An 18,320-nucleotide genomic window follows, 5' to 3' on the forward strand; every position below is an offset into this window, starting at 1 on the left:
ATAGATTGTCACCTTTCAAGGACATATTTATTTTATGGCAAGATACTAGTAACTCACTGTGGGTATTTTTATTGAATTATAGGAGCACCTGGTGTGGAGGGTTCACCTGGCCCAAAAGGAGATCAGGGACCTTTTGGCCCCAATGGTCCTCCTGGCGCCGCTGGTGCTTCTGGACCCGATGGAGCACCTGGACCTCAGGGAAGCCTTGGCCCACCTGGTAAGATACTTGCTATATACAATTAAGTCATCTTGCTTTTATAGCTTGCAGCAATATTTGAGAATAGTCCTTCGCTATCACAGTTTCTTCCGGGGTTGGAAAAAACAGTGATTTTCTTTTTTAAATAAAAAAAATTAGAACTTTTTGAATTAAATCAGATTTTTCTATTTAAATCGGGTTTTTTAAACATCAATTACTAGCTTTTTTTCATAACTGCTAACATAATATTATTTTATTGAAGTGTGCCACATGAAAACATTAGCAACGTAACAAAGCAACTTTGCATCACTTTAATTTATTAAAAGTTGTTTTTATTTTAATTTTGACCAAGTTGTGCAGTTTATATTCACAGTAGACCCTCTATAAGTCCCATTTTGTGACATTGAAAAAATCATCAAACATGATTTTTTCAGGATGATTTATTTAAATCATTGATTTTAATCGGCCAACCCTGGTTTCTTCTTCATGTTATATGATCCTTCTCTATATTGGTAATCCAATCTACATTAAAGACGATGTCGGAATTTATGTGTTTTAACGAGAAAACCAATTTAAGGGGCATATTCAGTGCTCTTTTTAATGTTTGTCCGTATCAATAATTCCTAAAACCTCGCAGGTCCCCCTGGAAGTGACGGTAAGCCTGGCATGTCTGGGTTGCCTGGAGTAGATGGTGTTGCTGGTTTCCCCGGACAAAAGGGATCTAATGGGCAAAAGGGAGAGCGAGGGCCTGAGGGACCGCGAGGTATGCCTGGACCCGCTGGTCTTCAAGGAAACAAAGGTATGTATAGACTATGCCCTAATATTATGAAGTGCTATACATTTATCAAATGAACAAAAACTGAATTAAATAAAGTTTAAAAAAAATGTGTGATTTTTTTTTAACGTTATATAATATTTCACCCTAACTTCTATGACAAAAGAAGAACATCATTAAAATACTAGCAGGTAGTATGCATGTTAATGATGTTTTTAGTTTTTTTCTCAAACTTTTTTTAAGAAAGTTTGAAAAAGTTTTCAAACTTTCTTTAAAAATTTTGAAACATCTTAAGAAAAGTTGAAAAAAATTTCTTTAAGAAAGTTTGAACCTACTGAGCTGATTGGTTCAAATGAACCAATCAGCTCATTTGGTTCAAACTTTCTTAAAGAAGTTTTACTTTTAATGTGTTAAAAATGATGTTCCAATTTAACTATGACACGATCAGTATATACATAATTATATAATAGCTAAACAGATAAATAAACTGGTAGTGAAATTTAATGTTGATCAGTAATACCTAAAAAGTGATAAAATCGAGAAGTTGTTCTCACCCTGTACTAACACACTTTATTTAGGCACATCGGGTGAGCGCGGTCCTCCCGGACAGAAAGGAGAGCTCGGTATTGTGGGCATGGATGGTCCAGTCGGAGACCCTGGTATGAATGGAGACAGAGGACAAAAGGGTGACAGCGGACCTTACGGTATCTCTGGAGACAGCGGACCTAAAGGAGACAGAGGAGATGTTGGAGAGCCTGGTCCATCTGGTCCAGTTGGAGAGAAGGTGCGGAGATAGATGTGAATGAGCTGTAAAATTTTCAATGGATCTTTGGCTATATTCGATGAATTGTTTTCCGAATCATTTTTAGTATTTTCTATTAATCATCACAGTTTGTTACCTTCATTTCATATCAGCAGCCGTGGCCTAGTGGGCTATAATGCTTGACTAACTAATAACAGGTGGGGGTTCAAATCCTAAAAAAGCAGAAATGACAATCAAACTTAAATTGCCTTCTGGAACTGGGTATGTCACCAGTTGTCAAGGTTTCCTTGCAACTTGTCTAAACATGTCCAACCAAGATAACTGAATCATTGTTTGTACAACAATGTCTTAAAAAACATACACAGCCTCTGCTTGTATTATGATTATTCAGTCACATTTGATCTTCGAGAGATTACACAGACTATGAAATTCATTCCCCAGTGTTAGTCGCAGTTCATATTTCGGTATCTAAATCCACATCCGGTTCAAAAATTCAAATAATTTCTATTACCTTCGACCATAAAATTTGCTAATATTGTACAAGTTCTTCCTACCTAACAAAAGCACTTATTGCTTTCTTTTTTGAAGGGTCCAATGGGCATGCCTGGATTTTCAGGATATCCTGGCCCACCAGGTCAGAAGGGCTCCAGAGGACAGGCTGGTCGCAAAGGAAAGCCAGGAGAGAAGGGTTCAGCTGGACCCAGAGGACAGATGGGTGATAGAGGCTCTCCTGGTGAGTCATAATTTAACCATTTATTAACCTTTAGGTTGGAACACTTTTAAAGATAAACTTACACAAAATATTAGGTTTTATCAGAAAGCATTAGTATTTTCCTATCAATTGCGATTGTTTTTGATGTTTGAGGGGGTCTGAGTGCCAAAATTTTTCAAGATTAAAATCGACAAAGTTTTTATAGCACCATTACAAATAATATAAACACGCTATTGAAGAAACATCAGCGGCATAACAAACAGTTTAACAGATCCACGACTTCTTTAGTTTGTTATAAAAAATTTTTTATAGATCTCCAGTTATTTCAGAAAAAATCTTATTCATTCCAAGACTGATAGTCTGGAAAAGTCTTTTAATGCTTTTTATATTTATTGTTTATTTTATTATATTCCAACCATAATCAGTGTTCAACTGACTTACAGGTCCTCTTGGACAGCGTGGCGAGAGAGGCAACCCTGGTCCACAAGGTCCAATCGGAATGCAAGGTAACCAAGGAGCTCCCGGACCTAGCGGTGAACCAGGACCCCAAGGAGCCCCTGGACCCGAAGGACAGCCCGGATTCCAAGGACCAATGGGTCCACCTGTATGTATCATAATGATCAAGTTCAACAAATGGTTTTTTTGTTTAAAGGTTTATAGATTTATTGTATCCTTATAAAGATATGCATAAGTATTTCTGTTGCATATTTACAGGGATCCTCAGGAAATGATGGCATGCCAGGAGCTATGGGAGAGAGAGGTGCCCCTGTATGTATACCTGACTGTTATTCAAGGCATATTGTAACTTCTATAAAATATTGGTTTATTTTCATAGAGCAAATAATTAGACTTCTTTATTTACTGATTCCTATCATTTATAGTACACCACAGCTCTTTAAGCTATCATTGAGTGCTTCTATTGGCTGATGAATTTTTTTTGGTACTGCCTAGCTTTGGCCATACAGTTTTAACAGGTCCTTATAGAGACAACATATTGACAAAATTGAGTATAACATGGCCAAAGCTCTATTTTTTGACATCAGTTCTACCATTTCGAACAACTTGTATAATTTAACATAACTCGAAACAAATGACTTGCACTACTTTTTCACCTTTCGAAACTCGAAAATTTTGAACTTGAAAATTTTTTCAAATTTCTGACAAACTCAAACTGATGAAAAAGGATTTGAATATATTGATCGATGAATCAAACACTTTTTGTTGCCCTGTATATTTTAAGGACTACCTACAGAATGCTTATCTATGAATTGTTAGGGATTACCAGGTGAGCCCGGACAACCTGGCCCAGTTGGTGTAGTCGGTCAAGCAGGTCCCACAGGACCTATCGGACCAGCTGGTGAGAGAGGTGATCCTGGAGTACCCGGACCACCAGGTCCTGCTGGTTTCCCCGGCGGTGATGGCAGAGCTGGATTCCCTGTAAGTTGAGGAGATTGAATAAGCAATACAAATGCAACCAGCTGCTGTGCAACTGCTTTCACCTGAATTCATTTGAAAAATTACTAGAGAGATGATCTGCTATATTTATTGCCTTGTGGAAAGGCCAAAGAGCCAAAATAACTTGCTTAATGCATTTGAAGATTTATCTCCCTTGTCAACCACTTTTAAAATCAGAATATACAGCAATAACATGCTGGGCTAAAACACATCTTAGCACTACTGTAGTGTTAGTCTTTATGCATTCATTTCTCAATATTTATCATATTGTGGAAGTTAAAAAAATACAAGCAAGGCTCTTTTATTGTTCTTCAATTTTTTCTTCAGGATATTTTTTCTTTTCATGCATTTTATCTGTACACACTGTGTATGACATCATTTTTATCATTTTGCTGCCCCATAGGGACCTCCTGGCCCAATGGGACCTCAAGGGCAAGGACTGGGTGTACCTGGTGCTCCTGGACCTGTTGGTAGTAAGGGAGATGCCGGTCCTCCTGGAAAAGATGGATTACCTGGACCTGCTGGTCGACGTGGAGCTGCAGGAGAAAGAGTAAGTGTTGTACAGTGAGACTTTGCGCCATTTTGTCACTCTGAGCAGATTCAACTAAATAAGATCTCCGCGCATCTTCTGTTTGTCTAACAAATGAAATCTGTATTTTTAGCAACTACATGTAGGATTTTAACGGTAAAAAATAATCTAAAAATAATGAATAAACAAAGCTTGAATTAATTTTAGCAAGTATCAATGAAAACCTAGTTTGTAATGGTCATTGTGAGGACAGGACAACCGCCAACAAAATTTTGGTTTGTCAAAACTTCACCTAACATGAAAGATAAATCCTTTTGGCTCAGATGCAGTAAGAAGTCTGTAAAGAATATCCTTAGATAGTTAGATCACTGGTTCAGTGAGAGAAACTAGACTAGATGTGCCATTCACAAATCTATGGTTTATAGTGCTCTCTCTACTTTCTCTAATTTAACTATTAAGTGAAATTCTTTAATTTAATTACAATTATCTAATTGTAGCAAAAACTTTGGCTAGTTTTATGAAATAATTTTTTGCGAAAACATTAATTTTCCTTCAAGCCACTAAAAATTATTTAGATTGTTTTTTGAGACTAGACCATGAATGTATTGCTATATTTTATATTGTTTTAGGGGTTCCGTGGAATACAAGGACCGATGGGTCCAACCGGAGATGTTGGTGTTCCGGGACAACCTGGACCTCGAGGAAACCTCGGAGCTATGGGACCCAAAGGTTTGTAAAGCATACACAGCCATGGAAACAGCAAAATAATATTAAGTTTACACATATTGAGAAATAATTGAATTTAACCTAAATGGTAGGATTTGCCTCCTCTTTGATTAGAAAATTTCTATGAACACAGCTACCGTATATTCCGGCAAAAAAGTCGAAAGTTTGATACCAAATTTCAAACCTAAAAACAGTTCTTTGTCTTCTACGGCGGTAACATTTTTCATAACATGAATTCTATTAAAATTCAACTTCAAAGAACCATTGCATATCAAAATTACATGATATGTCATACAGGGATTTATTTATAAAATACTACAATACTAGTAATCCTACTCAACATGAGATAAATCAAACACAAAGTCTCATTCTTCACCCTACAAATTGTAATCGCTAGGATTCTCTTCTGTAATAACATGTTTTTTCGAATTTAATGTTTTTTTGTAGTATGTGCTTACAAGCCCACACTTTGGTAATCCATTTGACGCATCCACTATTGTCCAACCTTCTTCCTGTACATGAATCATGATTCTTAACAAAAATATGACTGGCGGCATTGTATTTCTGTTAAATATGTGCAATATTATCAGAGATACGATGGTGATATGCTGTTTTCGTGCCGTCGTGGTCTTCACTAAAACGTAATTCTCTCGTCCTTTTGTTAATTATTTCGTTGCCGACGACGACAACAACATGGGCGTTTTTGATGATGACGTTTTGAATGCCTTTTCCTCAGCTAAGCATCACCCGCCTCTGATGCCGATGAACTAATAGCGATTAAACGATTTGAGTCAGAGAAGGGGTCGACTTATACGGCAGGTACATGTCAAAACCAGGATTTTTAAACCAAACTTTAGACCTCGACTTCTGGGTCAAAATTTACGGTAACTAAGGCAATCCGTTGTATTGAATTCATTTATAGCAGTGTCTGTATATGACAGTGTCTGTGGGTATACGTCTGTAATAGTTGGGTTGATCTTCAGAAGAAAGTACTTTAAGTTTCTATAGTACATTCTTGATTCTCAGCTGCTATTATTAGAGCAATTATTGAATCGTTTAAACTTTTCAGGTGCCCGTGGTTCTGATGGACCTTCTGGTAAAGATGGTCCCGCTGGAGCACAAGGACCTCATGGTATGCCTGGACCTCAGGGAATATCTGGACCTCCCGGAGAAGTAAGCTAACAAACCACATAACTTCAACATAACAACATAGCAAAATCGTTCAAACTTTTTATTATATGATTTATAGTAAATTTATGCATGACAATTTCAATTACAAATGTTTAATCAATTAATGTCTGTGTAATTAATATTGGTTTGCAGCATTGCTATAACAGTTTTAGCATCGTCATGATTACCTACTTACGTTAAAAAGCATAAATTAGAACTTCCAATGTTCTTGCCTTTTGTAACTCACGCTATAATATGGCTGAAAAGTTTTTATGGAGTAGCAAGTTCATGAATTTTTACTTAAAAACTTGTTATTTTTCAGCATGCTACGAGATAGCTGCGTGAAGGATAATTTTCATCAATTTAATTGATTTTAAATTATTTTGGCTTGTTTATATTTTTAGAAAATTTTAGAAGTTCATTTGAACACATAAAGGCTTCCAAAATTTAGTTCCTGAGTTTCACTGAATTTTACTGAGTTATTGAATTTTATTGAGTTTCACTGAAAATTTAGTTTCCCTGATTTCCTTGAAGCTTTCATCTTTTTGTCAAGAGAAGATAACTTGAATAAACACATTCTCTTGCTAAAACTTATTTCCAAATGAAAATATTTAAATGACCATACAAAAAATTTAACAGTTTTATTGATATATTAGGCTATATAAAGCTGTAGGACTTATATATTAACAAGATCCTAACTACATTCAAAACACATAATAAAATAAACCTCAAAATAAACTATAATAGCTATTACAAACAAAATAAACTATGTATAAAAGTACATTATCCTGAGAAATCCTTATGCTGTTTTCAGGAAGGTGCTCCTGGACCTCAAGGATTGGCTGGTCCCAAGGGTGACAAAGGTGCTGAAGGCTCTCAAGGACCACCTGGTCTGAGAGGACCATTGGGACCACGTGGTGCTCCTGGTTCTCAGGGACCCGCTGGAGAGAGAGGCGAGCGTGGAGACCAAGGTAACAACAAGATTTTGCTACATTTTTATTTGTTGTTGGGTAGCTATATTATTTCTACAAAAGATTTAATTTGTTTTTTTTAAATTGTTTTCGTTTCATAAATTTATTGCCGTGTATTTTAGGTATGAATGGAGCTAAGGGAAGCGAAGGACCACCTGGCGCACCTGGTCTGCCAGGAATTATGGGCAAACAGGGTATGCCTGGAGCTCCAGGACCCAAAGGAGAAGCTGGTGATAAGGGTGTGTAAATTCTATTGATGAACTCACAAGCGTTTTAAAAAGATGATTGCCTTTTTACAATGTACATAACATTGAAATTGTTTTTATATGCTTTCTGGTAGCCAAAAACTCAAATTTCCATTTCCTTAGAGTATATTTAAAAGCAAACATGTAGAAAGGTTTTTTTAATGTTATCAAATTACTTATAAATGTCATATAAAGCCTTTGCTGGTACAATGTAAGATTTTTGATCCGGAAATGAAAATAGCACAACCCTTTGGCCTATTGTAGTTATAAAGCTGTTGCAAGACCTTTTTTAAATGCAGGTAAAACTGGAGCTCCAGGACCAGTGGGATCTGCTGGTGCTATTGGACAAACTGGACCACGAGGAGAGCCAGGCTTGCCTGGACCTGATGGCCCTCCTGGTTTAAGAGGATACGCTGGAAGAAGGGGGGAGGCCGGTCAGCCTGGTAAGTACACTCATTCAAATCTCCTTTTTTCACCTGTCACTGAAGGCTCCAGTATATGTGCCAACCAACCCGTCGAAGCGTTGGTCATATGCTCAGAAAAGATTGAGTGGCCCATTACATTGATGAGACAACTCCTCGTCCAACTCGTCGAAGCGTCGGTCATATGCTCAGAAAAGATTGAATGGCCCATTACATTAAAAAAATTTAAACTTTACATTAGAAGCCTTTTAATTTGCAACAAGCCATCTATGCTTTTGATTTATATTATGGTTTGTATATGTACGTGTATCTACTAATAAATACATGGACTTGTGACAGTGCTTTGATAACTTGAATGCTCTGATAACTCGAACACTTTTGCTCGATCCGGTGAAGTTTGAGTTATCCGAGTTTGCCTGTATATAGATTATTATGACATAAAATTTTTCACCAAAAAGTTGAAAGACCAAAAAGTGTCTATTTCCGATTGCTAGGAATGTGCGTTTTTGCTGTCATTATCATGATATAGTATCGTGTGATGAGCAAAAAAACTGGAAACATTCTAATTACTCAAACTATATCTGCTTATAGGAGAGGCTGGTGAGCCCGGAAAACCTGGAGCTCCTGGATCTCAAGTTGGACCACCTGGACCGCAAGGTCCATCTGGCACTACCGGACCTGCTGGAGACAAGGGTGCACCTGGAGAGCCAGGACCAAAGGTGCATATTTCATCATTTGCATTTAATGTCACCCAATTTAAAATTTTGTGCAGTAGACATATACCAGTCTTGCAATTCGCTATTTTTCATTTATTGGAATAAACACAATGTGTAACTTTGGTTTAGAGAGTACCAGATGACAACAGTATAATAGAGTATTATTCATTGGAGTAAGACTAGTTTGACTTGTGCCAATTTCACTTTTGCTCCGATTCTGATGGCATGAAATATGTCTTGTTTCCTGGTTTTTGGTCCAGGTGACTTTCAGTTCAGCTCAGTTTTCGAAATTGCGAAAAAATTTCCCTTTTTTTCCTGAGTATTTTTGGAAAATGAAGATAAGGTATTTTATGACGAAGCTTAAAGCTATCCTTAGTCTTTGGCCCAAGTGCTTGTATTTTTAGGATAACCTGGCTTCATGCTGATAAGTCTTATGTTATCCAAATAATGTTATGATATCCTGATAGTCTGATGTTATCCAAATAATGTTATGATATACTGATGATCTGATTTTATCCAAATAATGTTGTAGTATCCTGATAGTCTGATGTTATCCAAATAATGTTGTGGTATTCTGATAGTCTAATGTTATCCAAATAGTGTTGTGGTATTCTGATAAATGTGCGTTATCCAAATAATGTTATGATATACTGATTTTCTGATGTTATCCAAATAATGTTGTGGTATCCTGATAGTCTAACCCTAATGTTATCCAAATAGTGTTGTGATACTCTGATAAATGTGTGTTATCCTAATGATTGAAGGAATGCTAGTTTCAAATTCTATTTCAGGGCCCAATTGGTCTGACAGGAGCACCTGGTCAAGCTGGACCCGCTGGCTTAATGGGAGCCAAGGGAGAACGTGGGAAGGATGGAAAGAATGGAAAAGACGGACCACAAGGACCTCAGGTCAGTTTTTACAAACAAACCTCAAGGCTAGCCTAATATGATATAATGACATTGACGTTTAACATATAGCCTGAGATCGAAGCTTTTTCAATTTTTAATTTTACAATAAATTCTTAAACTGCAAAAAGAAAGTTTAGAGTAGAGTAAAATTTTTATTAAATAATTGGCAGTTGCAGCAGTCTGTAATTATTGACTAATTACTTCTTGGTGCTCTGAAAAGCTAAAAAAAACCAAGGTTGAAATTTCAAAAGCATTATTATTGCCTTATTAACCAGACTTCCAAAAAGTCCACAGTCTTAAAAGAGACAGCAAGTGCGGCACCTTTCAACAAATTCAATTAGTTGAAATTTGCGAAAATAAAGAAAAAAGCACTAAAATAAACTGCATATACATTTTCACTCCAAACAACATGATGTCAGCAATGATTGACAACTGATAGAGAATTATTTCAGTTCTTAAAAATCATTGTTATATTTTAAAATTAATTTAAAATTGTCGTTTTATGATTTTTTATGATACTTCATCTTGAATGCTATGAAAACGTCTAAAAACAGTAATATAAAATCAATTATTAAACATCAGCTTCAGTTGTTGAAAATTTACAAAAAATACATTTTTCTCATTAGTTCTCAAGAAGCACGGAAGGGAAAAACCGTTGAACTTGGAGTTGCTATACCATGGAAAATATATGCAATTATGGCCAAATAAATTATTTTAGTTTGGTTTAAAATTTGAATATATTCCAATGTAAAAGATTAATTAACTTTATAAGTTAAATGAAGTACTGATGCTTTTGTTCAGGGACCAGAAGGAAGTATTGGTGAGCCTGGTGCACCAGGACCAAGAGGCACACCTGGAAATGACGGTAACCCCGGTATTGTTGGACCACCTGGACCCTCTGGAGAACCTGGAGAACAAGGACCTCAAGGTTCGTTTTAGCTATTTAACTTAAAATGCGTGCAACGAGCTGCGTAGCCTGGCTCAGAACAGCGTTTACGTCTGGCTAAGAGCCGCGGGGTGTGGATTTTGTGGGTTTACTAGAAAACGTTCTGATTAGTGAGTAGTTGATTAATTAGTCTATCGTGTCTGCATTTAAACGATAGGAAATAATCTGATAGCCATGTTGAGCCAATGGAATACATGTTTACAGCCCAACCTGAGCTACGTTTCATTTTGTTAAAATGTTAATGTTTTATCGCAATTTCTTCTTAGCAATGACCAGCAGTGGCAGAGGCATTATAGCTACGGAAGTTTCCCTAATTGTTGTTCGATAGACTTTTGATGATTATCTATTAAGTAATAGTACTAACAACGGTGATGGTTTTATTTTCAACAACAATAATAATAACGTCGTAACCCATAGTAATAGTGATAATTCTTCTAACTCGGTGCAAGCTCATTCTGTAAGACTGTAGAGTTGTTTTATGGCACCAGCTGGTGTACAGTTTAATGTTTATTAATTTGGTACCAGAATATTTTCAATCAACTTTTTAGTTCAGCATGTATGAAAACTTATATACCCTTTTGTCAAATATTAGATTTTTCCAAATACTAAATTATGTTCCTGTAACAAAATTAATTGTGTTACCAAAGAGTTAATCAATTTTATTTTTAATACATGAAGCATTAAAAGACAGGAAAGGAAATCATGCAGAAAGCATCTCATTATTACTTAAACTGAATGTTTATGTAAGGTCTTTTAACTTAACTCCGTGCACAATTATTTTTATGAAGATAGATTTATAAATAGAACGAATCAATTTGTTTTAAACAGTAATCAACTAGCTCAAATTAAATTTCAGATATTGAAAAAATATTGTTGCTAAATTTTCTAAAAATAAACAAAATAAATACTATGAGTTTAATAATAAATTTTTTCTGTGATTTTGTAATATTGTGGGATTACTTTTATTTAATTTATAGTTACTGTACATTTATGTTGTAACAAATTTATCATAAAACTTAGGCATTTGTTATCAAAAATAGTGATACAAAATTATATTAAATTATTAATTATATTAAAATGCATTAGTATGAATGTGTGTTACCTTAAACATGCAAGGGTAATGAGAATGTTCTGTTTTGTGCTACCTTGACTTAAAAATTCTTGGCATGATTTTTCCTTTGGTACTTGATAATTTTCATTTTTAAATTGTTATTGTTGAACAACGTGAAGTTATCTACCCGATACAACACAAAGCTATCTGCGAGGTTCTCCGTAACTTATATACCAACAGTACCGAAAGCCATGCCATCACCATAAAGTCGTTAATCTGACAGCTTCTACATCATGGCGATATCACTATTGACCTTGACCTCTGGTAGGGTCTCACCATCCCCATAAACATCATTGCGTTACATAAGAATTCGCTATATGAATACATACCAGTTACATAGCGGTTGTAACACAGATATTAATAGTGTCAGTAAATCAAAACTGAATTTTGTTGTCAATTCATCTGTTGGCTGGAAAAAACGAGTCTGTGTGCTTCAGGTTTGCAAGGTATGCAGGGACCTCCCGGTGGACCAGGAAATGCCGGTCTCAAGGGAGTCCAAGGACCAGCCGGACAGCCAGGATCTGCAGGTGATCCTGGACCTCAAGGAATGGCTGGTAAGAAACTATAATATTATAGTGCCATTTGAAAAACATAAATCACTCCAAAACCTAGTTGAAAACTTTGTTGATTGGGAATAAAATATTTCAACTTTCATAGCGGAATGAAGATACTTGAGACTTGGTTAAAGTATTTCATCTTGCAATTTTCAACGCTTTCACAAGGAAATGTTTTGCTCGTTCTGACGAAATTAACTAATGCTGAAAGATTTGTGCTGATTCACACTCTGCAATTTTGCTGTAGATGCCAGAGTTTCTGTCATAGAGCTTGAATCTAAAAAAAAAATTGGAATTTGCAGAATATTTTGCACAAGAATCAACGCATTTGAAAAGCAAGAGCTAATATTTGTTTAATATTTTTTTGAGCTTAGTGAAACCAGATGTAAAGAGAAACACTATCGTTTTTGCAGTTTGACCAAAACGCAGACTCCCATTCTCTGATATAAAAATACAGCAATCGGAGTAATCTGAGCCTGATTTTAAAAAATTTTACCAGCAGAAATATGTTCAGGTCGTTGTTTACATTTTTTTTGTCTATCCTAAACCGAAAATGAAGAGATTTGGAAACCGTAAAATTATGCTGTGAATTCCGATTGAACAGACAATTAACTGGCAATTTTTGACAAAGTAATAACCAAGATCTTAAACTCATTGTGGCAAAATTTTGGATTGATCTGTTCACTCTATGATCTGTTTACTCTATGATCTGTTTACTCTATGATCTGTTTACTCTATGATCTGTTTACTCTATGATCCATTTACATTATGGTTCATTTACTCTATGATCTATGTACTCTATGATTCGTTTACTCTATGATCCGTTCACTTTATGGTCGGTTCACTCTGTGATATGTTTACTCTATACTCTGTTTACTCTATGATATTTTCACTCTATGATCTGTTTACTCTATAATATTTTCACTCAATGATCTGTTTACTCTATGATCTGTTCACTTTATGATCTGTTCACTCTATGATCTGTTTATTCTATGATCTGTGATCTATGTTTTTGTATAGGTAGTACGGCAAGCCATTATAAAAGCATTCCATAGTGAAAATGTTAATATCTAAATTTGGTGGCTTATTGTTGTCAAACATCAATAAGAGCTCTATTGTATCCGTTTCTTTACTTCACAGGCAAACCAGGAGACACTGGTCCCATCGGTGACCCTGGTACACGAGGAGTAAAGGGACAAACTGGAGAGAAGGGAGACAAGGGTGATACCGGTTCGCTTGGACCACCTGGTCCACCCGGAGACCTTGGAGGCAAAGGACAGCGTGGACCTGCTGGTCTGCCTGGCAGAGAAGGAGTGAAAGGCTCACCAGGTAGGATAAGTTACAGGATAACTACTAGTGACAAGATAATCATTGACAAGTTCAGCAGGTGGCTTCATAAACTAAAGTATAAATCATTATTTGATAATGGTGAATATGTTATATAGGAATGAGAAATAATATTTGAAGTTTTTAAGGATAGTTACTTGTAAACAATCCTTTGTTGCTAGGTCCTATCGGAGCACCAGGCGCTCCAGGGCCCGATGGACCAGCTGGTGTTGCCGGACCAATTGGTGCACCAGGACCAAAGGGAGATGCAGGTAGAGACGGACCTCCAGGAGCACCTGGTCCAGCGGTAAGCTATAGGCTCACTCTTTATAAATATTTCCAATTAATTTCTGAATATACAATAATATTAAAATGTTCTAGCAAAAACATGTAATTCAAAAAATAAGGTTAGTTGTCCTGCTGCAGGGTTCACCAGGAGAGCCTGCTGGATTCAACAGCGCCATTCCTAGCTCATTTGTTGATGGAACTCTGAAGAGAAGAAAACGCTCCTTCAGACAGGAAATGGTTGCGGACGAGCCCGCCCAATCTGTATTTGATATGCCACCAACTCCAACCTTAGGTAAGACAACTCTGGCCCTAGAAAGCACAACTCCAAAAAAACCACAACATGTGTTCATACAAGTAGCCTATTTATTTACTGTAATATTCAGGAAAAAAATGGTGGTAATACTTTGATACCGTAAATCGAAATTTCTGCAAATACTTTGCTGTTAAAGGAGTTGTCTAACATCTGTTGCTACTTGAAAAATTTTCATAGGTTACATTTGTTCATTCTTACTGGTTAAATTCTTTCAAGTGTATATAGTATAATGTACATTGTACAGTGCGATGTGTATAGGCTTTATTAATGTGATTTTTTCTCTATACATAGACCTATATATTGACCTGCATATACATGTAGGTCTATATATAGGTTTATATATAGACCTATATATTGGTATTTTGATTAAACTACATTATATCAATCGGCTAAACTGGACCACCCATCTCACCTGTTAGTCTGTTAATTCTGCTTATTGACGGACAGCTGAATTTCCCATAGGCCATCAACTGGGGTCAAGGTTACTCATTTCAAACATATCTTTAGCAGCTCTTATCCAGTCGGTTGCGATTCACACTTTTGCACTTGGGCCGTTGACTCACAAAAGTTATACATATATGACTCGCTCATCACTGATGTAAGGTTCAACCATAACCAGTCTCATTAGCTTAACTCCAACTTTTCAGGACATGTTATTGAAAAGATATTCCAAGAAATAGATGACATCAAGGAAGAGATAGACAGTGTCAGGTACCCCAACGGAGCTCGTGAGACTCCAGCCAGATCATGCAAAGATCTTTACCTTGCACACCCAGAGTTTAAGGATGGTAAGATAATAGCTTTTTACCTGCTGATTGGTTTTGGCTACAAGTCACTTATTTGGTAGCTTCTGCCAATAAAACAAAAAATATATTTTGAATTGTTTGTTTATAAAAATTTATTATTAGCTGTCATTCAAATTCTAAGTTTTCTAGAAATAGCTGAATTTCAAAAACTTACTTACTTTACATATTTTCCTGAAACAGTTGATATTTGTATTCTATATTTAAAATGTGCTAATCTTTACCTTTCGTCATTGTGTAGAGCAAAGCTTTAGCCATTAACAATGCTGAGACCTTACAAAAGCCAAAAGAACGTTCTGGAATATTGCAAGCTAAGCTAGCTGGAATTCAATTATTTATCAAGTAAACACCTTAAGAAGATTAGAATGTTCTAGAATATTACCGTATAGATTTAGAGTTCACACCTCATCATGTTCGTCAGGATAGTATTGGGTAGATCCAAATCATGGACTAAACATGATAAATTCAGAATATTACCATCTTGATTTTGATATCACATCTTATTATGGTCACTAGGATGGTACTGGATAGATCCTAATCTTGGGGTAACTAAGGACGCCATACAGGTCTGGTGCAACATGTCAGCTGAAGGAGAAACATGTGTCTATCCTAAAAAGGGTCATGATATGGTTCTGCCAAGAAACTGGAGGTCTGACAGCTCCAGCGCCTGGTTTTCTGAACTTAAAGGTGGATTCCAGGTTAGAAAATATGAACACTATTTGATGAAGATTTGCTAGGGTGACTTTGGTCAAATTTGGCTTCATCACTGTTATGGTTACAGGCATTTCTGATCTAGGCTGAGCAAACATTGTTGCCCTTCCTCTATAAAAAGTAGGTAATGCCCAGCTGATAAAATAAAAAACTGTGGGTGCAAAATGGGTCACAAACTTCATGGATTGGTCCAGTTTTTTTTTCGAAGTTACAAAAAAATTTATTCCGAAGTTTCCTAAGTCCTCTCAATTCTGTTTTAGTTATAAAAATAAAAATAAATGAACAAAATAAATAAAAGTTAAAGCAAAAATAAATGAACAGAAACATAGAAATTTTGTAATATACGAATTATATAATGCAATTTTTTTGGTTTGACCTTTCAATGACCTTTGTAGGTTCAATACGCTGACGAGTCACAAGTATCCTTTCTTCGACTTATATACACAGCGGCGTCACAGAAGATGACCTATTTCTGTTCCAACTCGGTGGCGTACAAAGATGCTGCCGCTGATAACAATGACAAGGCATTAACGCTCCTCGGCCACAATGACTTTGAGTTTGGAAATAGATCGCTAAGGAAGAAACATGTGTTACTAGATGGATGTGCGGTAAGCTTATCGGGTGTTTAGTTTAGCAAGCTATTAGCAGGATGAGAAACAGTTGTGGCTTAGAGGTGGAGATTTGGAGTCAATAGAAGGACTTGGTGAAGGGCTATCGGCACTGTCAATCAGGGTATCTGATCATAAATACTGAGACACAAATTTGTAGGATTTGATTGGTCAGCAAGTAGTATGATAAGCAATCTAGTGACAACTTTAAACTTTAGGGTGTGACCTAGCAGTAGTATGATAAGCAATTTAGTGACCAACTTTGGGATTTTACATAGCATTAGGATAATAAACAATGTAATGACAACTCCAAATTTTGGGATTTTACCTAGCGGCAGCATGATAACTCCAAACTTTAGACTCGATCGAGCAGTAGTGCGATGAACAATGTAGTGACAACTCCAAACCTTCGAATGTGATTGGTTAGACCTTTATCTAGCATTAGTTCCATAAACATCTGAGGAAGTGGTAGAGTAATTAGCTTCAGCTCAAAATAATATAAACTAGTGAATTCATGTTCGACACGCTGCAGAAAATATAATGATTCATTTATGACATATTTATGAAAAAAGATATAAATGAAGATTTGTTCAAATGGCTTCTTTTCAAGAAGCTTCATCAGAATTAAAGCAAACATTCTTTTTTTTCCTGTGTTAGAAGTGGCACTCGGCTGGTGAAATGAAACAATTGCTAGTGTGGCGTAAAATAGGCAACAACCTTCATGGGTAGGTTTCGTCTACTTCATGGTTGCATAAAATATTTTTGTCCTGAAAAGTTTTAAGTTATCTCTTCTCAGTCTAGTTATATTTACTCCAACCTAAAGTCATTGGTTTTTTTATTCCTGAGCTAAAAGGTAATATATTTAGTCAAAATCAAAAATCTAACAAGTTCTGAATAATTCAAAATATCAGTGTAGAGATTTGTAGATCACATGTCATCATACTCACCTGCTCACCAGAATGGTACTAGATATATAATGTATATATTACATGACTATATATATATATATTATATATATATATATATCTGTATATATTAAATATATATTTAATAAATATTTGTATATTTATATGTATATATATATCTGTATATATTAAATATATATTTAATAAATATTTGTTTATATAAGTCTATATATATATGATATATATATGATATATATATCATATATATGTATCAATCTATATATATGTGAATATATATATGTTTATATATAAATATAATATATATTATATATACAGATATCTATATATATTATATATATATTTGCATATATTTATATATATTCATATCATAAACTAAACAAAAAATTCGGAGTATTCCAAAAGACCCTGAAAAGTTGGTGCTTTCTTAGCTCAGGGGAGTGCTGCGACTTCTTGTAGCAAACTGTCTCATACTACCAATTAACATGTACAAATGATGGCTGGACTCTCTTACTAACCGTGAAAGCTGACTATCTAAATTTCTCCCAACTGTCAAAAAACTAATTATGCTTTGTGTTATTTATAGAACCGACCGACAAGCGGTTTCACCATATTCCAGATTCAAACCAACAAGCTCCAGCAGCTCCCTATAGTCGACATCCTTGTCAAAGACTTTGGCCGACCAAACCAGAAGTTCGGCTTTGAAATGGGACCTATATGTTTTGGCTACTAACATTTTTTATGTATTTATCCTAAATGTTACTCACATGTATAATATGATACAGGGCTTGGGCCAGTTGCGTCGCGAAGATAGAAAGGATGCTCTTTTTTTCGAACGACGTACGGTTTCCTTTTTAACTGGCAAAAATCAAAAACAAAAAAAATTCTGCAAATGTGCAGATGAATTCTTACAGATGGTGCTAATGATATGATTAATTTTCTCTTTCCCGATATCTATCCTCTCGTTTTACAATTGATGTGATATTGGCTTGAGTTAGACGTTTGGTTATGGAAGCGGTTTTTATTTTTTTAGCAGGTTCGGCAAAGGGTGGTGAACTTATTTACATTTGTTGGTGCTAAAAGTGAATTTCTTATATGCTCTTTCTTACACAGGAACTTAGGATTTAGTATATTTGTTTTTAATATTTG

At 35.6% G+C, this 18,320-nt stretch overlaps 1 protein-coding gene across 1 annotated transcript in view; it reads left to right on the forward strand.

Annotated features, from left to right (window-relative positions):
- Positions 1-18,019, forward strand: part of LOC137398964 (collagen alpha-1(V) chain-like) — a 30,210-nt gene extending 12,191 nt beyond the window's left edge. Inside the window, exons 12-35 of the mRNA XM_068085129.1 lie at positions 83-217; positions 834-995; positions 1,550-1,755; positions 2,323-2,467; positions 2,890-3,050; positions 3,161-3,214; positions 3,722-3,883; positions 4,305-4,451; positions 5,060-5,159; positions 6,226-6,329; positions 7,141-7,297; positions 7,420-7,536; positions 7,842-7,985; positions 8,556-8,683; positions 9,472-9,588; positions 10,390-10,516; positions 12,083-12,199; positions 13,340-13,528; positions 13,708-13,832; positions 13,952-14,105; positions 14,774-14,914; positions 15,446-15,627; positions 16,036-16,248; positions 17,758-18,019. Of these exons, the coding sequence (XP_067941230.1) occupies positions 83-217; positions 834-995; positions 1,550-1,755; positions 2,323-2,467; positions 2,890-3,050; positions 3,161-3,214; positions 3,722-3,883; positions 4,305-4,451; positions 5,060-5,159; positions 6,226-6,329; positions 7,141-7,297; positions 7,420-7,536; positions 7,842-7,985; positions 8,556-8,683; positions 9,472-9,588; positions 10,390-10,516; positions 12,083-12,199; positions 13,340-13,528; positions 13,708-13,832; positions 13,952-14,105; positions 14,774-14,914; positions 15,446-15,627; positions 16,036-16,248; positions 17,758-17,904 (3,434 nt within the window). The 3' untranslated portion in view covers positions 17,905-18,019. The remainder of the gene's footprint in view (positions 1-82; positions 218-833; positions 996-1,549; positions 1,756-2,322; positions 2,468-2,889; positions 3,051-3,160; positions 3,215-3,721; positions 3,884-4,304; positions 4,452-5,059; positions 5,160-6,225; positions 6,330-7,140; positions 7,298-7,419; positions 7,537-7,841; positions 7,986-8,555; positions 8,684-9,471; positions 9,589-10,389; positions 10,517-12,082; positions 12,200-13,339; positions 13,529-13,707; positions 13,833-13,951; positions 14,106-14,773; positions 14,915-15,445; positions 15,628-16,035; positions 16,249-17,757) is intronic.
- The last annotated feature ends 301 nt before the right edge of the window (positions 18,020-18,320 follow it).

Source organism: Watersipora subatra, chromosome 6 (genome assembly GCF_963576615.1).
Source record: "Watersipora subatra chromosome 6, tzWatSuba1.1, whole genome shotgun sequence".
Lineage (NCBI taxonomy): Eukaryota > Metazoa > Bryozoa > Gymnolaemata > Cheilostomatida > Watersiporidae > Watersipora > Watersipora subatra.